Source organism: Aotus nancymaae, unplaced genomic scaffold (assembly GCF_030222135.1).
Source record: "Aotus nancymaae isolate 86718 unplaced genomic scaffold, 86718_ANA_hifiasm-v0.15.2.pri h1tg000072l, whole genome shotgun sequence".
Classification (NCBI taxonomy): Eukaryota; Metazoa; Chordata; class Mammalia; order Primates; family Aotidae; genus Aotus; species Aotus nancymaae.
The window spans coordinates 10,516,698-10,531,612 of NW_026988487.1; the positions used below are offsets into that span (position 1 = coordinate 10,516,698).

The 14,915-nt window shown below is 39.2% G+C and overlaps 1 protein-coding gene and 1 pseudogene across 10 annotated transcripts in view; one reads left to right on the forward strand and one right to left on the reverse strand.

Moving 5' to 3' along the window:
* MSI2 (musashi RNA binding protein 2) overlaps nucleotides 1–7,920 on the forward strand; it is a 431,644-nt gene extending 423,724 nt beyond the window's left edge. For 4 of the 10 annotated variants that reach the window (XM_021672790.2, XM_021672785.2, XM_021672788.2 and 1 more), the window contains 2 exons: nucleotides 232–304; nucleotides 2,788–7,920. In XM_021672790.2, coding sequence (XP_021528465.1) covers nucleotides 232–273 — 42 coding nt within the window. In that variant the 3' untranslated portion in view covers nucleotides 274–304; nucleotides 2,788–7,920. Of the gene's footprint in view, nucleotides 1–231; nucleotides 305–2,787 lie in introns of those variants that run through there. The other 6 variants (XM_021672791.2, XM_021672786.2, XM_021672792.2 and 3 more) reach the window with 2 other exon arrangements.
* Nucleotides 7,921–8,756: 836 nt separating this feature from the next.
* LOC135271030 (U7 small nuclear RNA) lies at nucleotides 8,757–8,811 on the reverse strand (annotated as a pseudogene).
* Between the last annotated feature and the right edge of the window lie 6,104 nt (nucleotides 8,812–14,915).

Here is a 14,915-nt window from a genome sequence, read left to right on the forward strand (position 1 = left end):
TTGGTGTTCCCCTAGGTAAGCAGACAGGCTTGGTAGGGGCGGGGGAGTGGGGATTAGGGGGTTGGAGCTGGGGAGGATGTCATCCTCACCCCTCATGGCACGGTGTCTCAGAATTACATATTCATGCTGGCAACCACAGAACTAGTCCTAGAGATAATTTCCTTTCTCAGAATATGACAATCTGTTCCCATGTATAGCGCACTGATGACCTTAACAATTGTGCAATTTTAGGGACCTTTGATTGCAACGGCCTTTACAAATGGATACCATTGAGCAGGTGCTTCCGTTGCCATCTCACTCTGAGGTATTACCGTCTCTGCCATGTGTCTCTGCCCTGCCGGTGTGTCCGTACATGTATGTCCACAGGTCATACATGCACACGCGTGCCCTGTCTCATCACATCCACATCTCTCTCTCCTCTTTCTGGATCCCTTTTCAGGAGGGTGGGGGCAAAAACAAATCCGGTCTTTTAATCTCTCATCCCTTCCTCCAGCTTTTAATCATGACCCCCATCTTTTTGACTCTCTTTTTTTCTTGATTTCATTCTTTGGATTCTTTTTCTGTTATCTTCCCCACCCTTCATCTTTCTCTGTCTTGAAATACAATCAAGAGTGTGGGAAACTGGAAGGAGATCTTGTGCTGCGCCCGTCCCAGGGGGATGGAGGCAGGGAAGCATTGGGCTTCTGCTAGGCCTGGAAGCAGCGATGGAGGCTAGGGCCACCCACTCCTGGAGGTCCTTTGAGCTGACCCTGTGGGTTGCTGGGCCCCTGCAGCTCCCCCGGGGCTTGCTGGGGCCCAGCCAATGGGGTTTATGCAGTCAAACAGCCAGACTCCATCTTTTAGTGAAAAGAAAACATTTTTGCCAGTAACTACTGAGTAATTATCCAGATTACTGCCTGAAAAGCAAATTAAATTAACAACATCACCTGTGTAACGTGGATTTGGATCCCTGCCAGTTTCCTAACCTTTTAAACTGAGCTTAAGTTAATTAAACATTTTAAAAATCACTTCGATGGGGATATGGAGGGGATGGAACAGAGGAGAGGGAGGTTGGGGCAGTGAGGAAGCCCCTTGCCACGTACTTTTTTGGAAATGAGTGTCTGTCCTTGGAAAGAACACCAGCAAGGGAGAGGGCTTGCCTTGCGAAAGCACTAGATGTGTACTGTGTCAGCACATTAGTTTGTGAGGTTGGAACATGGATCTGTCTCTGTAAAAGTGAGGGTGACAACTGAGGCCAGGGAATGGATCCCACTCAGAAAATCCCACTGGGGCACGAGAGACTTTCACTCTTAGAGTTGGCATGCAGGAGAAGCCAGGCTGGAGATGAACTGGCCACTTTGGGCTTGCACTTAATTGGATGCCCCTCTCGTAGAGAGGGGTTGCTCCTGGCTCCTGAGTCGGACCAGCTGGAGAACTGAGTTGAGTTGAGCTCCATAAATCTCTTGGATTTCTCTAATGTTGCTGCTAAGGGATCACCTCAACTAACGCAACTGCCTCTGTTAACCAAATAAACCATGTGTGTGAATTCTCCCACCCCTCGCCTCCACTTCCCCTTGAGCACTGACCCAGCCATTGCTGGCCAGAGCCAGAGGCCACTAACAGTTTGAAGGAAAGCTACTCGCTACTAATTAAGCTGGATTTGGGGGCCCAGAGGAAGTCAAGTTTCTCTGAGAGCAGGGACAGCTGATATAACCAAGAACTCTGGAGACTGAAGATGGCTCCAGCCCTTTGTGGAGTCAGATGAAGAGGGGATTAAATAACTACCGGGCACAGCAGACCCTTGAAAGGCCAGACACTAGGGCTGCCGGTGCTCCTCCCTACCTCCCCTGGAAGAGAAGGAATGGTGTAGGGCTTCTTGCCCACAGCTCCATGCACTCCGAAGTCCACTAAAGCCTTTTTGTAGGGGTGGGGCAGGGTGGAATGGGATGGGGAGGCTGCTACCAGCCCATCCTTCCTCATCTAAGTCCAGGACTCAATTTCCAGAGGATGAAGTAGCCAAGAGTGTGATAGCAACTCACCCCCTTCCAAAATGGATTAAGTGAGCTAATAGAGTCACATGGCTGCACCGCAGCAGTTAGGAAGGACTGGTCAAACACACCCATTGTCCCCAACACAGGTGACCCTCTGACATTCAGCGCCATCCACAAAAGAGGAGCCTAGGCCTCCCCTCCGCCCCCCATCAATTCAGGGAGACTCAATGAACAAATCTGTGAATCCTGGGCCTGTTTTGTTTCCTGTAACCAGAGCTGGTTATTTGTTGTAATGTTTTAAGTGTCTTGACCTTTAGTTTTTGGTATATATGTGATCTTTTAGTGTAAGTTTGCATTTAATAGTTATTGATGGGTGTCTAATAAAGGCAAAAGTTTGTGGGTTTTTTTTTTTTTTTTTTTTTAACATTTAGCTTTGAAAACAGAAGATCAAACAGGAAAAAAGGTATCTCTGGTCAATGTGCGGCTTGCCCGTCTGGCTGCAATCCCTGTGACCACATGTCCCACCGTTAACCTCAAGAATCCCACGGGACTGCATCCAGTCAGCAAGACGAGCTGTAGCCTTGTCCTCTCCCCCATGTCAGGCAGGGTTTAGATGTCAGATTTCCCAAGCTGTGATCTCAGCAAGCTTCTAGCCAGGCTATTTTCACACGTATCCAGTAGTCCAATGAAGTCCGTCTTTGAAACTCTAGTTGAAACAGTGGTGTAAATCGCATACTTGTCTGACACTTCTTTCTCCTCCCCTCTCCCCTCCACTTTCTGTTCTCTTCTGGACATCCTGGCCTTCCCCGCCCTGCAGAGCATACCTGGATGTCCAGGCAAGACTGGGCGAAGTTTCTGAGTGGCCCTTTGTTTAGGTGATGTCCGCAGACCTGGACCCCCACCAGCCTCACTCCCCATCCCAACCAGAGATGGTTCACTTCGGATCGAGGGTTGACTACATCTCATCATCTCATGAATCTGCTGTGATATAAGCCAACAGCTTTTAAATGTGTATATAACCCATGATTTTGGTTTCGTTTTGTTTTGTTTTTCTTGGTGGTCTCCCTCTCCCTTCCTCCCTTCCCATTCTCCTTTTAAATCTCTTTGAATCACATTTGGTAGTGATTTTGACTTAGTCCAGTAGTCACATAGCTTTAATATCTAGTTCAAAGCTAACCATAGTGTAATTGTTATATTAAGGAGTTATTTTTTTTCTTAAAAAATTTATTTTGCTTGTTTTGGTTCTGTTCTCGCTTTTAAAGGATGCTGAGATGGTAATATTACTCTCCATATTTTGGTACCAATTCTGAGACTGTATGAATTTTCAGGTGGAACTTTAGCACACACTGAAGCAAAGTTGTAAAGTGCGGGGCGGGAGGTGGGCATGAGTTTTCTATTTTGCGTTGTAGAAGAAGTGAGATGTAGTGAGCTAATTAACAGACTCTCTAGCAGTTCTTTTTGTGATGTCTCTTTGTTAATCTGAGTATATCTATTTTCGGCAATAAGGTAAGGACGACAGTGTTTTGAGTGTCCTCCTTTTCTATAAGTGCTTTTTTTCTGTTGAAAGAGGTGATATTATAAGGTTTTTTGAAATTGTGAATTCTAAAAAAGAAATGTTGTAAATACAATTCCATTAACTACATAGAAACTATTAAGAAAGAGAGAATCAAAAATATTTTTGTGAGGGAGTCGGTCCCAGGCAGTTTGATGCTCTGTGGAAGGAGGCGGGAAGGGAACGTTGGCCAAGTCAGTTACTGAGATGAAGAACGCCCAGCTGCCAGGACCACCCCAGGACAAGTTAGAGCACTGTTTAGCTCCTTTGTCTGTGTGATAGACCTAAGAACTGTATTAGTGTCGTACCAGCCTATTAACCTCTCGTCTGTGCACAGCTTCAAATGTTACCGTCTAGTTAGATTTTTATTTAAAATATGAAAAACTGCTTTTCCCAAGACGTTTTTTAAAAACAAAGCTACAATTTTAATATTTAACATATTTAAAGTTTCAAAGCACACCTGTTTGGCTTGGGTGGGGGTGGGGTGGGGGGGACATCCTTTTTCAGTCTTAATTTTTAAATATTTGATCATTTTCTATTGTCCAATCATTTCAGCACCTCCAAAGGTCCCTAGGACACTTTGCCTCTCTTCTCCCCCTGCCCCCCACCCCGCTCCCAGATATGGGGGCCCATGGGCCAGGAGTGGATAAGCCTGCATTAATATAACCTTTCTCCATTCACTTTCTATTTACAAATTAGGAAGGCAACCTTTTGGTTTATATATTTTTTTTAATACCTCAGTGCTGCAAGTATCACCAGAGAGGCTATGGAAGAATTTTTTTTTTTTAATTTATTGTAGATGTAAACAGAATTTTAAAAATAAAAAGTATAAACATCACTGCACTGTGACTGGTGGGAAAAACTGACAGTTTCCTCTTTGCACATGTTTAACATTTGGCTGTTATAATATATGGTCCTCGGTTGGGGAAAGATACTTATGATGAAGGATATTTTTTAATTTAACTTTTTTTTAAATATTGGTAATAGGTCGGCAACAGCAACTATAGAAGTACAACTCAATAGATGGCATTAAAACATATTGTAGTGTGGATATATATTTTTCTTTTTTAAAATGTGATATTGACGTTTTATTAATATTTTTTAAATTGTTACGTTTATAAATTTGGTACTTAAGGCACAGCCAGTATGAGACACTGAATGCGACATTTATTATAAAGAGCTGCTGCACTCCTATTTTTATAAATTTTACTAACAAAGTAGACTAATGTAGACATTCACAGACATGGTAGGGCAAAAGCATCTTCAAACTAAAGACTTCAAAATGCTAACTCAGAACGAAAGAAAAAAAGCCTTTTTCAATTCTAATGAAACAGCAACAACATTTTTTTTTATTAAAAAATAATCATGTTCTTTGTTTTTCTAATAAAATGTTAGGTTGTTTGGTGAAGTTTTTTTTGTTGTTTTTTTCCTTTGTTTCTTTTCTTTTCCCCCAAACAACCAGATTAAGTAAAATGCTGAGCGCTTTTAAAATATCAAAACTTGTTCAAGTCATAAAACAACAAAACAGAAGTTTTATTTAAAATTAAAAAAAAAAAAAAAAAGAAAAAATAGTAAATTCCCAGAAATTCAGTGTTTAGACTAGGGAATTTGATTCCTATTTTGTCCATGTTGGTGATGTACTGTACTTCCCCTCCTTTTCTCTGCATCCCCCATCACCTCATAGAAGACTCTTTGTTGATCATTGTATGTTAATAATGTACAAAATGGCTATCTTGTAAGCGTGCTGTCCTGGTACTAGTGTAGCGACTTTTTTTCTCCTCTTTCTTCTAGTACATATTGATAGGTATAACATAATTAAGGTTTAAAAAAATTAGACATAGTTATTCAGATTTAGGACCAGTAAGGATAGAACTTTCTCTTATTTATGAAAAACAAAAAATCCTAATAATTTTGGGGCAGTTTTTTCCTTTGTTTTTCTTTCAATTTCAAGTTTAATTTTGTTTTAGCTGATCTGATGTGGTTTCAACTAACCCACGGTCTCACCATGTTAAAATGCCGGCGGACTCTACGGCGTTTTGTAGATCCCCGCCCCCACTGTGAAGGGGTGCCATACTACCTTAAATGCTAATGCTAGATATGCAAAACTGGATTTTTTTAATTTATTTTTTAAAAGAGGGAGGCATGGTATATTAAAATGATTTTACTAAGAGAAAAAAATATTTTTTTAAGAATGCTCAGAAGAAATTGATAATCTGTGTGAATATGTTTTAGATGTTTATATACCTTTTGAAGAGACCCAGTAGCCCATAGCACAAATCTTGTGGAAATCCGATATGTTTTAATGTGGCTACCTAGGTTAAGGTTCACGTTAGTCCCCCCATCCATCTAGAAGTCCATTTTGAAAGATTTTTGTAAATTCTTTTAGCACTGATGTTCAGCCTTGTCTTTGTTTCAGTTAAGCTCAGTGGCGAACATGGGAACCACCTTTCGCCTTCCCTGGGATAGAAACCCTCTTGGCTGATGGCTTTTCCCCGGAATTATCAAACAGCCACCGGGTGACGTTCTGGCTTCCAGATCCATCTGCCTGAGACCCCCGAACTCCTCTCCTCCCAAGCAGAGGAGAGTGAGTGACATTAGCTCCCAGACCCCATTCCTGGTTCTACCTGGGCATGGGGCTGATGGAGATGACCAAGTCTTGGTCTGCTCTCTAGGAGCTCCCACAGACTTGGCTCGTGGCCTTCCTCACACCCATTGGGAAAACCAAACAGCCTCACGCTCTATCCCAGTCGCCCATTAGCTTGATTCAAACGAAGTCCCAACAGGCCTTTGCGTTTTTATCCTTCATAACCTTCATCTTAATTTGAACTTGTAGCTTGGACTTTAAGGTAGCATGGCTCTATTGCTGTCAATTTACTGTTTCACTACACAGCAATCACAGCCAGTGAATGTTACACACATCTTGCTAGACTAGTATAAAAATCATTGGGTAATTGTTGGTTCTAATGACCTGAAAGGTGTTCAGTTTTTGTTCTCGGTTTTGTTTTGTTTTTGATTTCTTGGGGGTGGGTTTTGCTTGTTGTTCTTTTTCATTTGGGGATTTTTTGGGGGAAAAAATGTATTTTTGGTTCCAAATAGAAAAACAAAACCTATTTTGATCTTTAGTGCAAACGAGGGCTAGGGACTTAGCCTCCACCACCACCACCACCACCACCACCACACTGCTTCATTCTGCCATTCACTCACTGCAGCATATTCAAGAATAAAGCAATATAGTTTACTACATTTTTTATTGAAGGTCAGCCATGCTTTCTGTATTATATTGCATATGAAATTGTTTACAAAAGAAACACTAACTCATACTTCTCTTTATCGGTTGCAAGTGGCACGCAGGGACAGGGAGAGTGGGGGTTGGTGGGGGAGGGGAGATTTTTTTTTTCTCTTGAATGTGCTTCACAAGCCAGGCTATCTTCCAAGGAAGGCAGACAGTGGGTAGAGCAGAGGGACTGACTGCAGGAAAGCACATTGAAGAGAGACACTGGCGTGTTTCCCCACCCTCACCCCAAAGCAGAAAACTAGCAGACGTCAGCTCAGCCCCATCCTGGGCACAGACACTACACAAGGAGACGCTGGAAGTTAAGCAATACTTTAATACTGTAATATGTTTGTTTTCTTTTTCTTTCTTTTTTTTTTTTCCACCAAAAAAAAGTAAGTAAACTAAAACACAAAAACGTATGAATAAAATCCACCCCTCCCGTCGGGGGCGGGGGGCAACCTTAATCCGAACACCTGGCTATCAAATAATCAGAATGTATTGTCTCAGACAGGATTTCAGTTCCGGGAGGCAGGGGCGTGACGGGGGAGGGGGCTGGAGGCTGAAAGACAAAAGTTCCAGAGCCTCCCTCGAAGGTTCTCTACTACTGTATTCTGTACATAATGTACCATCCCATGTGGAATCTGTGAGTGTCCTCTTAAGTAGCGTGGGCTAGCCAATCTGCCGTTCATGGTGTATTGTAAACTCTGAATTCCATATGTAATAGGATGCAAGTCTAAGCGTTTCATGTGGACATAAATGTATCTAAATAAAACTTTCCCTAGCACTGTGGCTGACCTCACCCTTACTTTTATACTTTAGTATGAAACTGATGAGAACTTTGGTAGTGAGTATTTTTTTTATATATATACATATATATGTATCTATCTATATATATATCTCAAGCATCTTTCAGGTCTTTGTGTGTGGCTTTCTTAAAGCCCTGTTGTAAAAAATTACTATGTGGATGGCAGTCTCTCACATCACAGATGTGGAAAGTATAATTTTATATTTGTATTTTCAAATAAATAAGTTTGTGAAAGGTTTCCATCCTCTACTGTGGTCCAGAAATCAATGTGTTTGTCTGACAAAAAAAAAATAAAATAAAATAAACTGTTTTGAACAGAGTTGTTTGGTGTTCTTTCACTTGCAGAGGAGGGCTGGGGTCTGGGAGAGCTGTTGTTTTGCTTGGGGGGAAGGGTATTATCAAATCACACCTGCCACCCTCACCCCTCAGCATGAATGTTGGCCATGGACCTCCAGCAGAGAAGGAGCCCCTGCCTTGTCCCCCAGGGAACTTGTGGCACCATTTTATGAAGTGGCAAGAGAGCATTAAGATGGAAGAGCAGATGTGAGAGTGGGGTAGATTAACAGCAGAAGGTACCCAGAACCCATGGGTAGACAGGGAGTAAACCCCAAAGGTCCTGCAGATCAGAGGACCCAAATGGTGGAAGGAACTAAGGGTCTCCCAGTTGCTGCCCTCAGTTATCAACAGCACGTGGGAGAAGGCACCAAACCACATTTCATGACCCTTGAGTAGTAGGTCTGGACAGGTATCAGACCTCTGCCTTCAAGGAGTTTAAAGTTTTGCCTACTGGAAATCATTAGAATCACAAAACTAAAGATATACAGAGATAGATCATCTACAGTAGTTTCCACCCTCTCTCTACCAGACAAGCAAGAGGATACAGAAGAATTGAGACCCAGAACATTAAGGGCAAGTCCCAAGACCTGGTGATGACAGCTACATCATGCTCTGAACCAGAGGATTCCTCAGCTTTGAAGCCCTGGGGAGAAACACCAGGCCAAGAGGTGTGCAAGGGATGAAACGTGGGCCTGCCAGTGTCGCTTAGCTGCTTCCTCAAGGCCCCAAGGAAAGCTGTAGTCTCCAGGACATGGCCTTCTTGAGTCCCTCCTCCAATTTCCTGTCTCCTGCATATAACAAATTTATCTTTTTTAAAAAATGGGTTTTCCAGTGAAAACCAGAAAACCAGCTAGACAAATTCTTAAAAAAACCTGGATCCAGCCAAGCATGGTGGCTCACGCCTGTAATCCCAGCACTTTGGAAGTCTGAGGTGGGCGGATCATGAGGTCAGGAGTTGGAGACCAGCCTGACCAATATAGTGAAACATTGTCTCTACTAAAAATGTAAAAATTAGCCAGGCATTGTGGCACGCCCTGTGATCCCAGCTACTCAGGAGGCTGAGGCAGAAGAATCACTTGAACCCAGGAAGCAGATGTTGTAGTGAACCAAGATTGTGCCACTGCACTCCAGCCTGGGCAACAGAGCAAGACTCCATCTCAAAAGATAAAAAAATAAAAATAAGCTGGAACACTAACAACTTTATTTTAAGGCATTTCTGCCACACTGGGGTCCTAGAGGAGACAGTAGAATATGCATTCCTTTATCTGGAGCTGGAGGCAGGAGCACTGGGTTCCAGGCCCACCTCCTGTGTGTTCACAGGCAGCACTCTGCAGTGTCTTGTTACAATGTTTAAGGGAAGGAGAGAAAAGTATAATCCCTGCTTCCCCACAGAAATGAAAGGCCAATGGGAGCTAACGTAAGAAATCCCTTTTAGGAATTCTGAGAGAAGTGAACCAGACACATGAGGCCAGCCATCATGGCCATCCTTCTTATCCTGATTGCTCAGCTCAAAGAAACGGGAGGCCCAAACCCAGCCCAGGAGCCTAAGGAGAGAGAGAGCAGGGAACAGGAGCACCAACTCTATGCCAAGTGGATCATGCACATGCCCTGGTTAGTCCTACATGTGCCATGTGACTATCTACATTGTAATGCTCAAGTAAGGTGTATAATTTGCCCATGGTGAGTGGCAGAGTGAAATCCCATCTCTAATACATCCTGCTGCCCCTGGGTTCAAGCCTGATGACAAATACCAGCATCAGTGTTGAGTGTGCCTGGGAGGGTGGGAGTGAGGCCCTAACCTAAGTGCCTACCTGAGTCAACAAAATGCACCAAAAAAGAGACAGGACAATACCAAGCTAGAGAACAACAAACTCCTGTTTGTGTTTCATGGAGAAAAAGATTAAAAAATTAAATAGAAAACAAATCAGCAAAAACTAGAAGGAAAAAGAAGAAACAACAATGTAAAATAAATAATACACAAAGTAGGATGGAAGGAATGAGATGAAGTGAATCTACCATTATCTAAATATGAATGGATGGAATTTTCTCTCATTACAAAATAGATGTGTTTAGAAAAAACAAAACCCAGTTGTGTGCTATGTATAGAAGCACACTTAAAGTGATGAAAATGGCTAAAAATAAAGGGGTGACAAAGAGAAAATAGGCAAATACAAAGAACAAGAGCAAGAATTGAAATGTCAGTATCAGAGTAGAATTTAAGGTTGAAAACACTCCACAGCATATTATGTAATGACAAAAGACACAATCTATTAAGAAGATATAGTGGCAGTAAACTCTATATCCCAATTACCAGAAGAACTGAAGACTTTAAATTAGAAGCCACTAGAAATGCAGGGAACTTGATAAAAAATAAAAATACAATTAGATTAATATACCTCTCTTAGAATTAGATATATTTAATAGACAAAAAGACATAGTCTCAGTGCTTATATAGGTTGGGGTTAAAAAATAAATAAAGACAGAAGAATTTGATAATGAAATTAGTAAGCCTGATCTGATGGCTCTATATAGGATCTTTGAATAGCGGTTGCACATTTTTTGGTTTATATTCATGGAACATACACAAAAATCAAATAAATTTTGGCTAGCACTCCCCACCCCCAAAAAATTTAGAAACAATAATTAATGTGGCTATAAATATTATAACTTTGTAAAAATTAAGAAACATTCTATTGGATCAGAGAGAAAAGTTAAAGATTACAAACTGCCTAGAAAGCAAGAACAAAAAAACACTTATTATACCCAAACTTAATAGCATATAGCCAAAGCCGTACTCAGAGGAAAAATGTAAGCTTTAAATGCCTTCAGATGGATTTCTGTGTGTGTGTGTGTGTGTGAGGGAATATTTTATTCTCCTTAATAAGGTAGCAAATAGCAACCAAAAATGCTAGAAAAGAGAAATTGATAAATAGAAGCTGAAAGCAATAGCACAGAAAACATAAGCCCAAAAGCTGCATTTTTATAAAGAGTAGTAAAATAGACAAATCCCCCTGAATAATGGGGAAACAAACAAAAATATACAATATTAGGAATGTGAAAGGTGATAATAGGGAAAATAATGAATATTGGCAACAAACCAAAAAATTCAGAGGAATCAGAAAATTTCCTAGCAAATATAAATTACCAAAACCAGTAAGTGGAAAACCAGGATAAACTTATTATCACAAAAGATACTGAAATGACAAAGATATAATTCTGAAAAATAGACGGGATCCAAATGAGTTTTATCTAGATAATAATTCCAGTGCCATTTAGGATGATAGGAAAGTATGGAAAGAAAGCTCTCCTGTTTTATAAAACAGATGGCTTTGATGTCAAAACCCAATACAATAATAGAAAATATATCTACAGACTTAGGAGCTCAGATGTAAAAATTTGAAATATGATTTTAACAAGTAAAATTCTGCAATATATCAAGAGTGTAATTTAATATGGCCAAGCAGGACTTTTCTCAATAATTCAAAAACATTTCAACATCAGGAAATCTATCAACATCTGTTATACTAGCAAACTAAAGGAGGAAAACTGTGTGATCATAACAATATTTGCTGATAAAATATTTGAAAAATATGGCAACTCTTTCTAATAAAAATACCATGGAAAGTTTAAACAGAAAACATTGTTTACCAAAAGACTATTAATATTTGCCAAACCAAAATTAATCTAAATTGTGAAACATAAAACCTATTTCAGTTAAACTAAGGAACTTGTTATGGGGTGCTGCTGTCACTATTAATATTATTATCTTAAATCTTTTAAAAATAAGATAAAAAGACAAACATTGAGAGGAAGAGACAAAGATGATATTATTTCTAGAAATTTTAAGAGATTGCAGTAAAACAAAATGAATACAGAAAAATTGTTACTAAAATTCAAGAAACTTTGGCAAGGTGGCTGGATATAAGATAAATATACAAAAACCACTAGACTTCCTCCTCTCCAGTAATAAGCACTTAGTAATGGAAATAGGAAAAAAATATTTAGGGACAAACTTTATAAGAGAGGTATATGCACTATAATAATGGTTGAATTCCCCATCACTAGGGAAACTATGGAATAAAGTATCAATATACATACATATCATAGAAAATTAGGCAGCCATTAGAACAGGTAACCTCAGAATCTAACAAGTGGCTTGAAGAAATGTATAAAGTACAGTTGAATAAGGTAAAATATCTTTGAAAAATACATATGTATGTGTGTGCCTATAAATGTACACACAGAGAGACAAACTAAAACTCCTACATATGTTTATGTGTGAAGATACATATATGTATATACATCACATGTATGATGACATGGGCACAAAGAAAGGGGTGCACTGTAGGTTGTTTACATGGGCTCCTGGAATGTAGGGTTGAAAAATAAGACAAGTGGTAGAGGGGGATAGGAAGAGGGGACCTCCCCAAAAAACATGTTTAAAGATTTCACTGAAAATTCTGTAAGATACAATTTTTTTTTAATAAAGATGGGGTTTCACCATGATGGCCAGGCTGGTTTTGAACTCCTGACCTCAGGTGATCCACCCACCTTGGCCTCCCAAAGTGCTAGGATTACAGGCATGAGCCACCACGCCTGGTAAGATACAATTTTTAAAAAATTAAGTGTGAATATATGAAAACAAAAATTTTAAAACAAAATTATTTTTAAAAGAGCTAGAATGGTCCACATTCCAGTAATTATAATTATATCTTGACTGGTGAAATGGGGAATAGGTAAATGGTCAAAGAGGATTATGGCTTTTCCTGTCCTTTTTAAATTTTCAAAAGAAATGTGGATTTGTATATTCAACTGAGATAAAAATTGATTTTAAAATTAGCTTTCTAAAAAGGGGAATACAAGAAAGTCTGGGAAGAGAGACTCAATTGTATGCAGTGATATGTGGGTTTTCTCTTATTAATAGCATATTGTCTCTCACTACATTTTAAAAGAAAAAATACATATCACTTTTTCATTTAAAAACTATTTCCATTTTTAAATAATAAAATATGAATTGAATTAATAGAAAAAGAAAAAGGGTAAGCAATGATTTTGATAGAAGGAGCAAAAGGTAGCTAGTAGCATGCCAAAGAAGTCCTGTGATCAGGAAGCTACAGGGGTAGTGATAACCCTCTGGGAGAAAGAACCTGGTTTCATGTAAGCACTAAATAACAATAGGTTCAAGGCCACAATCCTTCCTACCTTCCAAAGACAATAATGAATTTTTAAAATCAGATACATTGAGGTATAAAATTACATAAAATACAATGCATCCATTTTAAGTGCACACAATTCCATGAGTTTTGACAAATGTATAGTATACATCTGTTTAACTCCCTGCATAGTCAAAATAGAGAACCTATCACTTCAGAAATTGTCTTGAGCTCCTTACTGGCATCCCTGGTCCCAGACAATGACTGACCTACTTTTAGTCACTGTAGCTTAGTTTTGCCTATTCTAGAGTTTCATATAACTCAAATCAAACAGGATGGATTCTTCGTGTCTGGTTTCTTTTGCTCAGCATGCATTTTGAGATTCATCAATGTTTTGTGTATCAAGTACTTAATTATTTTTATTTAATTGCTGAGTTGTTTTTCTGTTATATAGGTATACTATAATAAGTACTTAATAATAAGTACTAAAATAATAAGTACTTAATTATTTTAGTTTATTTTATTTTATTGCTCAGTGGGTTTTCTGTTATATAGGTATACCCAATTTGTTTCCAGATTTTGGCAATTATATATAAAGCCACTATAAACATTCATAGACAGGTTTTTGGTGCATATAATTCTTCATTTCTCTTGAGTAAATATCTAGGACAAAGACATTGGGTCATATGGCAAGCATATATTTAAAGTTAACCTGTTTTCCAAAGTGATTGCAATATTTTGCATTCCCACCAGACATTTTTCAGACTTCTGGTTACATTGCATTCTTGTTAGCACTTGGTATTGTTAGGTTTTGTTTTTCTGGTCATTCTAATAAATTTGTAGTGGTATCTTATTGTGATTTCAATTTGTATTTCTCTAATGAGTAATAATATTGAGCATCTTTTTGCATGTTATCAACATCTGGATATCTTCTTTGATGAAGTATTTGCTCAAATCTTCCACCCAAATTTAAAATTGGGTAGAGTGATCATGGTGGCTCGTGCCTGTAACCTCAGCACTTTTGGAGGACAAGGCAGGAGAATCTCTTGAGGCCAGTTCAAGACCATCCTGAGAAACATAGTGAGACCCTATCTCTACAAAAAATACAAAAATCAGCTGGGCATTGCAGTGTGCGCCTGTAATCCCAGCTACTTGGGAGGCTGAGGTGGGAGGATAACTTGAACCCAAGGAAGTTGAGGCTGCCATATGCCAAGATTGCACCACTGCACTCCAGCCTATGTGACAGAGCAAGACCCTGTCTGTCTCTCCATATTTTTTTAACTGGGCTATTTGTTTTCATATTAAGTTTTGAGTATATTTTCTGGATACAAGTTCTTTATCAAATATGTGCTTGCAAATATTTTTCCCAGTCTTTGGCTTGTCTCTTTATTCTCTTAATGTTTTTCAAATAGCAAAAGTTCTTGATTTTTATGAAATTCAATTTATTGATCTCTTAAAATTGATTGTTCTTTTAGTGTCATATCTAAGAAATCCTTGTCTGACTCAAGGCACAACAATTTTATATTCTCTTCCACGAGTTTTATAGTTTTGCATTTTGCATTTAGGTCTGTGGTCCATTTTGAGTTAACACTTATGTACGGTGTGAGGTATGGGTTACAGTTTTTCTTTTATTCCACATATTGAAATCCAACTGCTCTAGCATCATTTGTTGAAAAGAATATCCTTTCTCTATTAAATTGAGTTTTGTTGTACCTTTGTCAAAAATCAGTTGATTGTATTCGTGTGGGTCTTTCTGAATTCCCTATTCTGTCTGTTCCACTAATCTATTTCTCTCTCTCTCTGTCTATCTATCTGTCTATCTATC